At 38.2% G+C, this 17,500-nt stretch overlaps 2 protein-coding genes across 3 annotated transcripts in view; one reads left to right on the forward strand and one right to left on the reverse strand.

Annotated features, from left to right (window-relative positions):
• Positions 1 to 6,273: 6,273 nt before the first annotated feature.
• On the reverse strand, positions 6,274 to 9,160 carry LOC139760525 (uncharacterized). The gene has a single exon (XM_071683833.1). The coding sequence runs from the start codon at positions 8,807 to 8,809 to the stop codon at positions 7,892 to 7,894; it is 918 nt and encodes a 305-aa protein (XP_071539934.1). The 5' UTR covers positions 8,810 to 9,160; the 3' UTR covers positions 6,274 to 7,891.
• A 195-nt stretch (positions 9,161 to 9,355) lies between these two features.
• Positions 9,356 to 17,500, forward strand: part of Snx6 (sorting nexin 6) — a 66,531-nt gene continuing 58,386 nt past the window's right edge. For both annotated transcript variants that reach the window (XM_071683831.1, XM_071683832.1), the window contains exon 1: positions 9,356 to 9,505. In XM_071683831.1, coding sequence (XP_071539932.1) covers positions 9,467 to 9,505 — 39 coding nt within the window. In that variant the 5' untranslated portion in view covers positions 9,356 to 9,466. The remainder of the gene's footprint in view (positions 9,506 to 17,500) is intronic.

The following is a 17,500-nucleotide window of genomic DNA, read 5'->3' on the forward strand; positions in this document are numbered from 1 at the left end:
GAATCTTATCATTTGAACTTGTTAATTTTCAATTGTATGTGAATAGTGTATTTATATTTTATTATACTTTGTCGCTGTCTCCCGCATTAGCAAGGTAGCGCAAGGAAACAGACGAAAGAATGGCCCAACACATACACATGTATATACATACACGTTCCACACATGCACATATACATACCTATACATTTCAATGTATACATATATATACACAGACATATACATATATACACATGTACATAATTCATAGTTGCTGCCTTTATTCACACATGAAATGACACCCACCTCCCCCCACACGTGCGCTAGGTAGTGATAGGAAAAGACAACAAAGGCCACATTTGTTCACACTCAGTCTCTAGATGTCATGTATAATGCACCAAAACCACAGCTCCCTTTCCACATCCAGGCCCCACAAAACTTTTCATGGTTTACCCCAGACGTTTCACCTGGTTCAATCCATTGACAGCACATCGACCCCAGTATACCACATCTTTCCAATTCACTCAATTCCTCGCATGCCTTTCACCCTCCTGCATGTTCAGGCCCCGATCGCTCAAAATCTTTTTCACTCCATCCTTCCACCTCCAATTTGGTCTCCCACTTCTCATTCCCTCCACTTCTGACACATATATCCTCTTGGTCAGTCTTTCCTCACTCGTTCTCTCCATGTGACCAAACCATTTCAATACACCCTCCTCTGCTCTCTCGACCACACACTTTTTATTACCACACATCTCTCTTACCCTTTCATTACTTACTTGATCAAACCACCTCACATCACATATTGTCCTCAAACATCTCATTTCCAACACATCCACCCTCCTCCGCACAACCCTATCTATAGCCCATGCCTTGCAACCATATAACATTGTTGGAACCACTATTCCTTCAAACATACCCATTTTTGCTTTCAGAGATAATGTTCTTGCCTTCCACACATTCTTCAATGCTCCCAGAACCTTTGCCCCCTCCCCCACCTTGTGACACTTCTGCTTCCATGGTTCCATCCATTGCCAAATCCACTCCCAGATATCTAAAATACTTTACTTCCTCCAGTTTTTCTCCATTCAAACTTACCTCCCAATTGATTTGTGATTAGTAAAGATAGTTATTTCTCTCCTCTGTGATTTGTCCTTTGATCATGAAATATATTTGTGGAAATACACCAGCTAAGACCCTTTGCAAATGGCTGTGTTATCACAAATAATGCTCAACTTTTCAGGTCCGTCCTCAGCCAGTTAGTAACTGCCTCCAAGCTGGTATGAATGACCCAACTCTCACCAGTCAATTGAAACTGATATACACTTCTTGGTTTCAGGGCATAGCAAATGTGCTACCTAGATGCTCCTGTAGTTAAGCAAGCTTTCATGGATAAGTGATAAGTATCCCTTTTGTTTCATACATTTTATAGTGTTTTTTTAATTATTTGTTAATGTACATGTGCAAGACTGAGTGTGAACAAATGTGGCCTCTTTCATCTGTTTTTCTAGTTTTACCTCTTTTCCGTGGGGTGGGGTAACACCAGGATAGATGAAGGCAATCAAGTATGAATGTATGAATATTTACATGTGTATATGTCTGTGTATGTGTATGTATACATATGTATATGTGTGTTTATGTATATATATGTGTATATGAGTGGATGGGCCATTCTTCTTCTGTTTCCTGGCGCTACCTCACTTGATGCAGGAAACAGCGATTAAGTATAATAAAAAAATGTTTATCTCTTTCCACACCAGTAACATTAACACAAAAGCAATGCACAAACTAAATCAGAAAACTAAATGGCACCAGATTTTGACAAAAACATCTTATAAAACAATTAATTTCCTACATTTTAAGCTATGCCTCACCTGCCTGGTCTTCTATCCTATCTATCTATATCTCTTATGCCTGTTCCAACGGAAACTACATCAAGATGGTGGCCACAGCAATTGAATCTCCATAACCAGTGAACTCCAGTGCCGCTTCATAGCCTTTAGTGAACCTTAACAGGCTACTGGCAGAATGCAACTCTAGTGTTTGCAGAGGCTCCTACCTACTACTTCTATGAAGAGTTTTCACCTAATGCTCCAGCCTAAATGTTCCAACCAACTACAGGTACACCACCAATATCCCAGCACTATTGGTTCCAAAGCCTTGCCGGTTTAACCATTTTGCAGGACCAACTGTGGCCACGTAATAATAATTCATCAGCACACCTCTAACCTACTAATTATACATCTCCCATGTGTCTAAAGTATACAATGGACTGCTAGAAATTTAAACTGAACAAATATTAAATGTTTGAGCACCCAAAGATGGTAAGTCAGTCCTTAGATTGTTTGAATCCTGTGGGGTCTTCTTCGTCTTCTGTTGTTAGTGTTTTCCTAGGTGTGCATCGCCAGAATAATGCAGTTTCATCTGCATTATACACCTGCTTAGGACTGAGGTGCTCATCAGCCACGAGTCTTGAACACCTAAAGATGTAGGAGTTTAAACTTCTTCACTATGTGGTTGTAACTTCAAAGATAAGTGGCCTTGATGGTTCCAATTCCTACATCTTTTTGTGTATTTACTCCTGTATACCATTGTTGTGATGTTTATTTTAATACATATACAGTAATGGTTTGGGTGGTTAATGTAGCTTATATAACCAGTAGTTTTACATATGGCATTTTATGGTTACATTGTTATTACTGAATGATTGGTCATTGTTATCATGTGACTGTCTCTCTCCATTTCTCTTCCCTTCAGAGTTTATTCCTTTTTCCTCTGGATGTAGTTTTTATATTTTAGTTACATATGTTAATATCCCTGAGATTAGAGGAGAAAGAATACTACCTATGTATATCAAGTCATGGAAGGTGATTAATAAGAGGGTCAGAAGCTGGGGACTGGAAGTACTGCCATCCTGTTAGTCCTTTCCAAAAGAAGGAACAGAGCAAAGATTTGTATGGTAATTTTTTTTCCACTAAGGCTCAGTCATCTGTTCTGGACACTAGCTTACTCATGCTGGAAGTAGTGAACACGTATGAAAAGAAGTGCAAGGTAATACAGAAGGGATTCAGTTCATTGACTTGTTAGTAAAACCAATAGTTTTTAATATTTTACGGTAACATTGGATATATTGAGGGACCAATAGTTGGCATCATGATTCTTGTTATGTCTCCTTTACCTCTGCCCTCACTTTCTTACCTCTTCATTCTCTTGTGTGTTATTCCCGTGTTTTGATCATTATCTGCTCTTATTTTTTTTTAAATGTATGGGGCTCATGAAGGATGTGTTATGCTAGAGGTGTGGAGTAGAATGGTATAGCTGTAGCAGTAATGCCAATTAAATTGGAATCTGACATCCCAGCGATGGATGCCACATTGGTCTGCACCTTTTAACTTTTGGTATGTGTCCCATTGACTATGGTTGACATTCACTTGACAAATAGCTCCCAGAATCAAAACTGGAGGGAGGGGAGTGTTGGTTTTATAGAAACTTTGGTTTTCTCAGAGAATCGGTGTTAGGTGTGACTTGTAGACTAAGATCCTCTTCCCTTTTTTCGTAGCTAGCTGGGTTGATTCATATTCCTGTACCTCGACCAATTTTATTTATAATATTATACAAACAATCGCTGCTTCCCGCTTCAGCGAGGCAGTGCTAAGGAACAGACGAAGAATGGCCCATCCACTCATATACAAATACACCCACATAGGCACATATACATACATATACATATCAACATACACAGACATATACCTATATACAGTTGTACATATTCATACTTACCTCCATCCACTCCTGTCGCTACCCTGCCCCACAGGAAACAACATCGCTATCCCCTGCTTCAGTAAGGTGGCAGTCATGTATAATGCACCGAAACCACAGCTCCCTATCCACATCCAGGCCCCACAGACCTTTCAATGGTTTACCCCAGACGCTTCACATGCCCTGGTTCAGTCCACTGACAGCACGTAGACCCCAGTATACTACATCATTCCAATTCACTTCCTTGCATGCCTCTCACCCTCCTATATGTTCAGGCCCCGATCACTCAAAATCTTTTTCACTCCATCCTTCCACCTCCAATTTGGTCTCCCACTTCTCCTTGTTCCCTCCACCTCTGACTCATATATCTTCTTTGTCAATCTTTCCTCTCTTATTCTCTATATATAAACAAAAGGTAGTCTACAACATTGTTGGTACACAAGTGTTTCCAGTTTGTGGTGTTCGGTTCTGGAATCATGCCTTGAGTATGAAGGCTGTGCCCTCTGGTGGCCCTGTGGTGACCCACTCCAGTGCTACCATCATACTGCATGAAATGGCGTCCTATTCTGTGAGCAGGAGGATAGAGAGAGAGAGTGAGAGACATGGGGTGCGCATCTTTTCACTTTTGATGTTGTCCATCTTCCCCCCGAAATTATCATACTGAGGAAAAGACGCACAATATCAGAAGGGAGAAGATGTGCGCCTTTCTCTGAGCCTTTCTTCTCCCAACCATAGGCAGGAGAGGATGCCATTCACCACAGTACGGTGGTAGGGCTGGAGGGGGACACCCTTGCGTCACCAGGGGGAGTAGCTTCATGGTATTAAGGAAAGGTCAAGTGTAACAAATCTCACTGATTTGTATGAGAAATAGGAAGCCTAGGTGGATTGTTTGTACCTAGATTACCAGAAAGCATTTGACACTGTACCACATGGAAGGCTGATTACGAAACTCAATCACAGGGCTGGAATATGTGGTAAACTCCTTCAATTGACAGATTACCTCAACTGAAAGCAAAATAGGACACTTATCAAAGCAGCCTTCTCCAGATGGGTCAAGATGACCAGTGGAGTGTCAAATGGTTCTGTTCTGGAGCTATTACTCTCCCTGATATACGTAAATGACATGCCTGAAAGTTGAGCCTCCTATCTATGTTTGCAGATGGTGCAAAAGTCATGAAGGACATGGAAAGTAATAAGGATTGCATTAACTTGCAAGGGAACTTAGACTGACTCCAAAAGTTAGTCTGAATCAAGGTTGAAATTCAACCAAAGCATATGTACAGGTGAACCACCGATTTTCCGGCACTCTTGGTTCCAAATCCTTGCCGAATTAACCATTTTGTCAGACCAACCATGGTCAAGTAATAATTCATCAACACACTGCTAACCCACTAATAATACATCTATGTGTCTAAAGTATACCATGGACTGCTAGAAATTTAAATTAAACAAATATTATTCATGGAAATTCCATGGCGCTTCTTGAATCTTTGAAGCCATCCTTCACTACAGTCATCATGCTCATGTTGTAATCTAAATTCTTTGTGGAACAACTTAGCCTGGTTCATTATCATCCTACCTGACAAGTCCACTCCATCACTCCGACACTATTGAAACCATTCCATCATCACTCGATCATGCTCAGTAATCTTACCATCTTTCATAGTTTTTCTAATTGTCATTTGCTTCTTGAAATCACTGTCTGCATAATATTTCAATATATTCTCCCTTTGCTTCTTTATATCATAAACAGCTGATGAACCAATGCTGTAGATGTCACACAGCTTATGCACCAAAAGACCACGATTAATTTTTTTCAACAGTTCTACTTTATCTTAGATCGATATGGACTGGTGTTTACATTTCACACCACAACTGACACTCTCATATGTCTTAGAAGCCATAGCTAGCGTTAAATTTAAGCAAAATAAGATAAGAATCTCACAGAATTGTGGTATCACCACCATTAAGTGCAGTGTAAAGGATGTAAATAAGTGTGCCCTACACACAACACCACCTGTGGCTGCCAAATAAACTAGTCTGGTGGCTGCGGTACTTTCAAGTTTCATCACGTAATTTTGTCTAGACTAAAGGAAGTGCCAAACCATTAGTTGCTGGAAATTCGGTGGTGTACCTGTTCAATAATGGGGATGGGACAAATTATAAGAAGGCCTCAATATGATTCTTATCTTGCGAGAAATAAATTCCAGGACTGTGCATGAAGACTTGGAAGTCAACACCGTCTCTAACCTGTCGCTAAAGTCTCACCTTAAGAGAATAGTAATGGAGACATGTCGGCTGACAAATATTAGAATAGCTTTTGGATACATGGTAACCCTACCCGAAGAGAGACAGTTTTCTCTAGAGGGCTGCAAGGGAGACAAGCTTTATTTCATGTTTCTGTTATTCATGAAACTCGGTGCTATGCATTATGAGTGGTAATGTTATTTCATATTGCATCTGCACTGCATGTATATCTCAAGGAAATCTATTACATTTCTAGATATTAATGGTGAAAAATGACTATATAAAAAAATGTTCTGTACTGTATTTTTTTCTTTATTTATGCTAATAAATTATCCAAATACACTGGAGCAGCCCAAATTCAAAGAAAAACTATTCCACTGTAAATGAATCCATACATGACCATGGTTTGTACAAAAATCAGCTTCTTCTAAACAGAATGCTCAAAAATCTGAATTTCAGGAGTTTGGAGAGCTCACAAACTGAAAGTTTCAGACCTGAAACATATTAGTATCAGACAAAAAGCTGGTATATTACAAAAACTATGTAAAGATGTTTCAGTACACAATCCTGATCTGAACAACATAGTGTTGGAAACAATTTATGACATCAAGAAGTAACAACTCAAGATCTTGAAATTCTGTGCCGACTGAAACAAAGACATGGACAAGTATAGGCACCCACAGGAAGGGGCAGCTGCCCGCATCTTTCATTATGCAAAAAATTTTCATGTGATGTATTTGGCCAGAGTTGCTTAAATGTTACATACCACAAATAAATGTAATGAAACTTATAATTTTTAGCAATATCAATTTAACACTGAAAATATGCTTGTATTTCAGCACAAGTAACAAATTCTTTTAGTCTGCTGACTAGTAGAAGGTGATGTCCTATATTATGCATTGTCTGCATTTTGCGACCCCTTGAAAATATTTTTGTGGGTTCCCATCCAGCCAAGTGTAAATCACTGCAAACAGCTAGATTAGTACAATTTCATGAAGTGGTGCATGAGTGGTTCAAGCAATGCAGAAGTAAAGGATGTCAATTTGTTAACCTTTTATGTAAAAATGACAATTTCACCACTCAAAAATATGTTTTCTTGAATAATATTATCAGTGTCTAGTCCCAATGTGTTTAGAAGCTGTGACTCATCATAAAATACAGAAAACACCTGCTTATACAAATAATAAGAATGCAGCAGGCCTTTGTTTTCAACAAAACCTAATTTTTGAAAGATCCAATTGACACTGCATCACAAATGTAACCACAGCTTTCCTAGTCAAAGCAACACATCCAAATATCACAAATCTGTGATATGAGTTACAGCTTTGGATTCTCCATAAACATTAAAAGCCACCAAAATACAAGGATACTGCACTAGAGTCAGTAAAATATACCTATCAAACTGTAGAATACTAAGTGATCCAATGCAATTTTTTTATTCCATAGATATTTTTTTCATTTTAATTCACAATCTTCATCCCAACAATTGTAATGCCATATTCCCTGGTCTTTCAGAGAAATGAAAGCTTTTCGTGTGAAAATCAATTCCTCTCTTGAACAAACAACATATACAAATAATAACATAGCCAAGAAAAAAGTAATATATGCCTCAGCTTAGTCACCAAGATACTTATAAACAGATTGCTTGATCCATAATGCTAGGATTGTTGTATATAAAGTACGGCACTGCATCATCAGTATGGACGTCAGGAAAGAAAATCATGGAAAAAAAGCAGAGCAAAATTATAATTTACAAATATAAAGATAAATTTCAGTTGACAGCTTGGTCTCTTACAGTATAATAAGTGCACTTCACTGACCCTACTTTAATCATCTTGTATTTCACTGAATTTTGTGGGTTTAAAAGTTACTGAATACAACAATTTACATGTCACATCCAATTATATAATCACCTATCTGATACATATGATAAAATTTTCTTGTTACCAAACACTTTTATCTTTTTCTTACTTGATGCTGTTATACATGGAAAATCACTTTGTCTTTTATTTTGTCGAGACCATACAGCACACTCTTTTCCTTGGGAGACAGTCTGTGATAATACTGGTAACCCATCAATGTTACTCGTCGAACCATTTGTATATTCCAACTTACTTACAGGACTGGTTTCGGATGTAAAACTTACATCGCTATTGACTGTCACAGTGATATTCTGATTTTGCAAAATGGAATCAGGATGTGATGCACACTGCAATAACCCACCGCCTGCTTCTGATGAACCAGCGCGTTCTTTCCCCCCAGGATTTAATAAATCAGGAGATACGTTTTTCAGTTCTGGTCTCAAGTGAGCTAAATACCTGCCAGCTGCTGGATTCAAAACTTTATTCTTTCTTTTCTTAGGGGGATTAACGGATGATGCATCCTGTCTATATCTAGTTAAGGCAGCTACAGTCCTTCTCCTGTCATGTAGTTTCTCCCTTGTCTCCTCCACCGTTTCCAGTTCCGGAGCATAACACACATGCAGCACACCACCATAAAATGACTTCCCGTCCAGCTGAGTCTTAGCAAACCTGGCACTCCGTATCTTATGGTACTTCAGTAAATACACCTCAGTGTATTCTTCATGAGGATATTCTGGCAACAACTGCAGACATTCGATATCTCCATACTTGAGACATAACCTCTGCAATTCACTCACGATTTTGATGGCTGGAACCCCATTAATGATTATGTATTTGGACTCGTCATTCACAGTGTAGACCTTCACGGCAGTAAGCCTTCTTCCCTGACGATACTTAGCTCTGCTCACACACTCCTTCTGCCGCTCGTGATGTCGCAATTTTTCTACTTTAATGTTAGAATCCATCTTCCCTTTTCCTCCCTCGGTTTTAAGCCAACTTGGCCTTTACTATGACGGTACATAGTCTTAATGTTTTATTTTATATCCTATTTTTCCTCAAATCTTCGTATAACGGCCTTAAGACAGTAAGACTGAGCGAACTACTCAGTCAGGCCCAGGGTGGGTTATGTTATTCTAACCAGTTAAAGAATGATGTAAATTTTGTGTGTCTTTCCACCAAAATCTATTCTGCTTATACAGTATTATATAAGCACAACTAAACATTGATAATGACTGTTGTTTACTGATAGATAAACAATCACTAATAAGCGGTACTTGTTGATTGCTTGATGTGAAAATAACGTCACTCAGTTTGTTTACGCCACTTGATCCACCGTCCTAGATCACCTGACTTGCGGAAGGCGGATCCGATACTCTTTACATCACATTAACAACTCTTTAGATTCTCTAACATTCCGCAGTACGGTTGGTTTTTTTCTCAGATCCTTCTCTGCCCATCGTTTGACACTTCTGAAGTGATGGTTATGTTATTTATTGTGTTTGCAGCCATGATGGTAGGCGTTTCTCTGCTCCTTGCATTTGTTATTTATTAATACTCTGAGGATATTATGCTTTGAACTTGGTTTACGTCACTTAATTTAACATATCTTATTCCAGGACGGAATGGAAGAAGTTCTTCATAGCGAAACAAATGGAACGAAGGTAGGAAACATATCCTCATAAGTCAGCTCGAGGAAAATTTTGCGAGTCTTTTGACATTGTACAAGAAGTTAACAAGGCTTTTGAACTCCACTAAAGCTACTAACTAGTCGTAGATAACTGATTTTAAGATGAAGAGTATTTTGTGGAGAGAACGTATTCCAATGAATCTGAGAATTTTTTTGTACAAAACTGATTTATCAAAAAGAAAAACCTTGGTTGAAACGCGTATAATGAACATATGTAGATCATCTTGTTGAATTAGTAGCAAGTATTGTAAGTGTTTTGAATGAAGCCTACAAAGTGATTTTTTATTATACTTAACACGGTCAGTATTTTAACATGTATATTTGGTATTTAGGTTGTAGTTGAAAGAATTGGAAATTGCTTATTATTATGCGTGTTGTTAACTGTGGCATTAAGTACAATATTTCATAGATTGAAGGGCTATGTGGTGTAACCGTTGATTTGTTCTCATCTAGCAATTCATACAGAACTGCACCCCTCATCACATGATGATGTAAAGCTCCTTGCCTTTATTTGAAGTTCCATCTGATATTTGCCTCCACCAATTATTCAGTTTTCTTTTGGAAACATACCAGAGTTCAGCTCATCCTTGATTGAGAGGGCTGTCCTAGGCCCTGCAGCTGTTGCCCCATTGCTCTCACTTCTTTCTCCAAAATCTTCAAAAGTCTTAACTCTCTCTCTCTCTCTCTCTCTCTCTCTCTCTCTCTCTCTCTCTCTCTCTCTCTTTCACATAAAAGGTCCTATTCTTTTCGACCACCAATGTGGACTTTGCAGTGTTACGTCTACTGGTGGTCCTCTCTCCTACATGACTCGCTTCTGGTCCTTCTCTCTCAGGGAATTGAAAGAATTTTCTGTCATACCTGTTAACATCTCCAAGCCTTTGCTTTCTAAACTCCCATTCATTGTTTTTCTACTTCTTGCTGTTCCCTAATGCACAGCTTTCTATCTGACCATTCCATTACAGTATTCGGTTGTTAAAGTGATTTCCGTTACTTATATCAATAGTGATGTTCTTCATGTTTTCTCTTTTCTCTCCCTTTTCCTCCTTTATCTGCATCTCTGATACCTATTTCCACAGGGAACTCCCATCAAGAGGATGACCATGGCAAAAGTGTTTCCATTTATCCCTCTCCTTACATGCTTCCCATACACCATTCCATGCACTCTTCCCTCATTTCTCGCCATGAGCTGCCCTTCTACTCTATTTTTCCTTGTCATAGGTGGCTGTCCTATCACACCATCCCCTTTAATCGTCTTATCATACACTCTCCTTGTAAACTTTTCATCTTTTATTCTTTCCACATGCCCAGATCACCTCAAAGTATTTTGTTTCACCCGCTTTACCTCTACCCTACCACAATTTTATTATATTTCTTTCACATAACTCATTTCCACAGCATAGATTCTTGACTTCTTTAACTCAGCCCATGTTCATGTTTTGGTTACATAGGTCTGGGTTGGGAGGACTATGAAGTCCCATAATCCTTTCTTCTCATATATAGTAACACCTGTACCCTTCACTTTTTTATTAAGGGACTCAATGACTCTTCCATCCAGCACTGCTCTCTCCCTTATCCCTCCTTTCTTATCATGAAACTAACCCAAGATAGTTTGCATATACCTGTTTCACTCTTTCTCCTCCCATATTTATTATGCAGTTTAGTATACTTTCTGTCTATCACACTATGCAAAATCTATCCTTTCGATCTGTTTCAGACACAATTACTTGCATTCACCTTCAATTGCTACACTTGCACACAAATCACACTTCCAACTCTCTGCGGTTCCTCTTATTCTCAGAAAACAACAAAGTATTATCAGCAAACAGGCTTGTCATGAGCCACCATGCCTCACCACCGCCACTCCATCTCTACATCCCATTTCCTGAGTCTTGATTTCGTCTCTCTAATCACTCCTCCCCAACAAATGTTAAACAGCCTCTGTGACATCACACGGCCCTGCTTCACACCCACATGTATACTGAAATGTCAACAGGTTTTCACACCATCCAACAGTTGTCCCCATTCCTATAAAGCATTCCACTCAACTCTCATGCAATTCTCCAGACCCATAAAAGCTGCATACGGCTTCTTACCCTTCTCTAAAGACTTGTCCACAGTCAATATAACTGCAAAAGTCTGATCCACACATCCCCTACCTCTCCTAAAACCCCCTTGCTTGTCACTTATTGTGCATTCAGTCACTTCCTTTACTCCATTAATCAGTACTCTTGCATACTTTTTCTAGATATATTTAATAGGCTTGTTCCCAGTAATTGCTACATACATCCTTAGCACCTTTTCCCTTGAGTAAAGGAACAATAAGAGCTTTCAGCCAGTAATCAGGTACAAACTTCTTCCATGCTGCTACATATCTAATACATCCACTCTATTACTTTCTGTTCCATACTTCAACATTTCAGCTATAAACCCTCTTTCTTCTCTTCATGAATGATAGCTTCTCATCCATTAACTCTAGTTAGTCTTTTGCTGATGATACCACTTACAAAATTTAGCTCACTTTTCCTCCTCTTCCATCTATAATTCATTCTCTTTTTTTTTGTATTGACCATATATTTGCTCTTACTTTGGACCTGAGCAACATCTCAGAATGGAGAAGCAGTAATCTAGTTAAGTTTGCTAGTGCTTAACTAGTTTATCCCCGTGTGATTATTTACGAGACACTCATTCCTTTTTGCATAATTTCAAAACACCACAATTCACCCCAGTAATGAATAACACGATTATGCTGAGCATAAACATGTCCTTTGCTTTGTTATGGAATTTTCACATAAACATCATAAAGACTGCTTCCCAAAAACTGAGAGTGTTTTAAAGGTGCTGAAATTGGTTTTATTGTGAGTACAGGTACCAAAAGTATATGAAAGATTTTTGATCACTTAGCAGAAATTTATAATGAATAAGATTGTGGTAGATTTTAACATACTTGTATCTAAATTGGTGGAATCCCTTCCCAATAGCTCCAGGCATGCTTCCTAGATTTGCTTGCTGATGCCCTAATCCAATTAGTTGAGAAACTTTCGAGAGGCAAGAATATAATACATATAGTTCTAACTACAGATGAGGATCTTGTTAATGATGTTGAAGTTGGAGAAAAATTTGGTATAAGTGATCACTGACATTCCATTTGAGGTCGCTTTGAATGGTACTTTCAACATGACATGTGAGATTTACCTGATTTTGAACATACAAATTATGATGATCTTCGCATTGCTATGACAGGCAAACATGAGATGATATGGTCAGTGAAAACAATGTGAACTCAGTTTGGAAAAGTTTCGATAAATCCTTTAGGACAGTAGAGGGAGCATACATGCCAGTGTGTAATAGACAATCTGTTTCTGAAATACAGCCAGGGTGGTACAACAGTCAGATGAATGAAGTACATGTTTAGACTGGCTAAGAAAGCTCATAAGAAATGCAAAAAGACCAATGAACTGTTATATAAGTTTATGTATTCCGGCGTGAGGAACCCTGGAACTCGCTGGTTGGTCACACCTGGAGGTCCTGGAACCCTGGAACTGGCTGGTGGGTCATACCTGGAGGTCCTGGAACCCAGAGAAAGTAAGAGAGTTTTATAAAAAAGTAAACACTACAAAGTTTATACTGCTGAAGATGACAGAAGAAATCTGATGGAGTTTTACTTGTATGTTAGAAGCAAGACAGCCAATACCCAGTCAATATGTCCATTAGTTACATAAAATGGTGACTTGTTCAAGGCTACGGAGCTATGGTAAAAATCTTAGATGACTTTTTTGCATCTATGATCAAAGACACAACCCATGTCCTGAATTCAGCTTCATTGATAAGAGGAGAGCGTTCTTCAACAAACTGACATAAAAGCTGTACTCACTATCAGCAATAAACAGATTGACAATAAAGAACATGTCAAGTTTTATATGAGGACAATAAAAGAGGCAAAAAATGTTAAGCCCTTGACTGCCAACTTTAATGTGTCACTTGATAAAGGAAAAGTTCCAGATGATTGAAAGTTTTCCCTTGTAACATGAATATTCAAAAAAGTAATGTCTTTGCCTGGAAATAGTCTTCCAAATAGCTTAACTTAGGAAAATTTAGGAAAAACCACCATTTGAGACAATTCCCAGTATGGTTCTCAACAAAATCACTCATCTCTGACAAATCTGCTTGATTTCTTCAATGATATAATTAGCGAATATTTGATAAGGTTCTTTATCAAAGGTCATTAGCAAAAATTGTCACATTGTATTGATGGGGTTATACTTTTGTGGACAGAAAATTGGTTGACTGAAAGTACGCAAGAGTTGTGGTTGATGTTCAAGCCTTTGAATGGTTAGACATAGCAAATGGGGTGCCACAGGGATTAGTCTTGGGAATGATTATCATATACTTTAAATGATGTTGGTAATGGGCTGCATTGCAAGTTATCAAAATTTGCTGATGATACAAAATTGGGAAATAAATCTAAAGTTGAACTTAAAACCTCTGCAGCTTGAAACTAACGTAGATGAATTGATGGACTGGGCTCAAAGGTGGCATATGAATATTTATGTTGATAAGTACTAAGTTTTACATATCAGTAACAAAAATGTAAAGGTAAGTTACAGTGTGAATTTTGTTGCCCTGCAAAAGGTAGATGAGGAAAATGATTTGGGCGTAGTAGACTCCAGTGATATGAAACGAAGTACATAGTGCAAAGAAGCAGAAAGAGGTGGAGGCAAAACAAAGGAGAAATAAATGCTGGTTTTGCATACAATAGCTGTCAGATCAAGCAACGTGTTGCTTGTACTTTTAATATTTTTAGTGGACCTTGTTAACTTCAATGAAGCATTGACGGCATTCAGCCATCGATGAGAAGGTTTTTTTCATTTGACAATCTGCTGTAGTATTATTGCTATTTATGTGATACACTTTTTTTTTTTTTTCAAAATTTTGATTTGGGGGACTCAACCTTGTTACACATAAGGACTCAGAAATTACTAGGAGAGACTGGCCTAAAAAGCTCAAAGTTTACAGCCTAGAGGAATGATGGTATATGATGGCAACACATCAAAGGTGTAAAGGAAAATTTTATAAGCCGTAAAGCGTTTCAGCAAGGTAGAAATGGTTATTACAAATGCAAGAATATGTACTTCCTGCCCCAGGAGTCCTTTCTCTTCTTATGAGGTTTCTACAGCACTCAGGAAGCTGGCCATACATAGGAGTAAAGACATGGTACATATATACAAGGTTAAGAGATGGAACAATATGAACATAAAATTACCTCCCCTTAACACACAAATGGTAATGATGTCTACCAGTCAGGAACACAAGTCAAAAAGTGTTGTGATGCTAAGTTTTTGTGTATGTGCAGAGAATGCCAGGCAGTTTGATAGTAAGTGTTTGGCATTTTCTTTATGTTAATTGCATCATGGGCATGAAGGGTCTTGGGATATGTTAAAACATGTTTGTAGTGCTGTAGTAATGGATGATGTTTGGGGAATGTGGTTTCTAATGGGCGTGTCTGGTGAGTTGGAGTTTAAGACTGAGTGATGAGGTAAGTTGATATGTGCCTGTTTGGTTATTTTAGTGTGTACAAGAGGTTATTGGTATGTTAGAGTTATGTCTCAATAAAACATGACTCATAGCAAAGTGACATGTAAAAGGAAATTTTATGTCTAGCGCTAAGTAACTTATATATATATGTACCTAAAATCCACAACAGATGTTTATATGTAACACACAAACATAGAAATGAATAAGATGAATATGTTATTTTTACTTTGGAAATGAACTGGTTGGGTTTGTTGTGTTGCATGCTTTGTTTTTGCTATCATCATGTCATAGTTCTTGATGATGGTATGTACAGTGGTCAGAGGTAAGCCAAGTTGGCATGCAGTATCATCAACTAATTCTCCATTTTTCTTTGGCTTTATCACATCACCATTCGTATTGAGAGTAACTACTACATTGTTGCCTTTTGTGATACTAAACAGGCTTCAACTGGCACAAGGTTCTCCACTCACAGTTATAAGATTGTGGGGATATGATATGAGACAATACATTGAAGCATGGAGTGTTCGTGTCATACATCCACTACATTGCTTACAGATTGGGTGGGAGGATTGTGGTTAGAGACACTGAGTGATATCATGGCACATTTGAGAGACTATTCTCATCCTCCCAACACCCAGCCAGCATGGAGGTTTGGGTTATGTTGCTCCCCTGTGCTTCTGTTGGACGTTTGTTTGAAATGATTCAATATATAGTGACTTAATTTCTCCTGTAAACTGATGACATACATGTGTAATGATGTGTGGTGGAGTAACACATATTAGGGACCCTCTGTATGTGTTTGTCATTGATGTATATGTTGGGGGTTGGAGGATTTGTGAGTACTGGTGACTAAAGTGCAAGACAGGGTAAGCATTTTATTTTCCTTGTGGGTTGATGGTTAGTTATAGGGTGGTGTGGGTGTGAGGATCTGGTCCTATTGCATAGAATTTGGGGCTGAGAATGTTGAAGTGGGACTTATTAGGAGGATATTTGTTTTGTAGTGAATGTCGAATGTCTTGAGAGTTTATGGTTGCTAGATTGCCCATGGTTGTTATGTGTACACTATTTTGTGTGGTTTGCAGGTTTATTGTATTTGGTTTGAGGGGGTGGAGAACTATGCAGTTAAGGAATGGTTTAGAATAGAGCCAATGAATTGTTTGTTTGGGATATTAAGGGAAACTCCTTGTCCAAATCTGGTGCTATTTAGTGTTATGAAGTCATGTACTTTGGAAGTTGCCTTTGTGTTGATGTTATTGGTATGGGGAGTGAAAGTCATATAATGGAATATACCCAAAAAGGTTTCAAACAAAAATATATATGACCTCACAAGAAAGCTAGAAGGATTTCATTTAATTTCTTGAAGAAATAAGATGAAGTGAGCAACTGCAGAAACATTTAAGATAAAACTCAACATATTTTTAAGTCAGACCCATACAAGCCCAGAATATATGATTATCTAACTCTCTAACACTAACACATTTTTTTTCACCCATAAACATTCAAGGTATTCATATCCCTATTAATGTTTCTGTTATTATAGATTGAGAGATAAACAGCATAAAAGTAGACTTAGCTATATACCTGTATACCTACAGAGAGGCTACATTTCCATTGCTAACAAGGATGTCACAACATTCCAATTCACTCTGTCACCCTCCTGCATATTCAGGCCTTGATTACTCAAAATCTTTTTCACTTCATCCTTCCATCTTCAGTTTGGTCTCCATGTCCTTGTTCCCTCCACCTTTGACACATATTTACCCTTTGTCAATCTTTCCTCACTCTATCTCTTCATATGTCACCATTTCAGTACACTCTCATCATTTCAGTCACACTCTTTATTACCACACCTCTCTTTTACCTTTTTAACACTTGCTCAATCAAACCACCTCACACTAAATATTGTCCTCAAATATTTCATTTCCTACACATTTGCCCTCCTGTGCACAATCTTATATAAATAAAGCCTTGCATCCATATCATATTGTTAGGACTACTACACCTTCAAACATTCCCATTTTTGCCCTTTCAGATAACATATTCCCTTTCCACACATTCTTCAGTGCTATTAGTAACTTATTCATATAGAGGAAGTGTATATATATCATCAGAAATTACCAAATGAGGCAACAATGACACAAACAGCACATTTCCCTCTCCTGTTGCAATGAAGGGTACTTGATAATGATTGTCCTTTGGAAATGTTCATCACCCATATTCACTTTCATTCTACCCTTGCCCAGAATGTAGCTTTGAAAGTGTGGTGGTAATTATCATCGCAAAGACCTTCATCAGTGGACGTTAATTACGTGGCATAGATCTTCATTTGTTAATGTTAAAGTGTTAATGTGTGGTGGCAGAGAGAAACAGCATTATTCATCTCTAGGGATGATAAACCTTTTATCGAACTTTAAGTTTTAAAGGAATGAGGGGAAGG

Source organism: Panulirus ornatus, chromosome 37 (assembly GCF_036320965.1).
Source record: "Panulirus ornatus isolate Po-2019 chromosome 37, ASM3632096v1, whole genome shotgun sequence".
In the NCBI taxonomy this organism is placed as follows: Eukaryota; Metazoa; Arthropoda; class Malacostraca; order Decapoda; family Palinuridae; genus Panulirus; species Panulirus ornatus.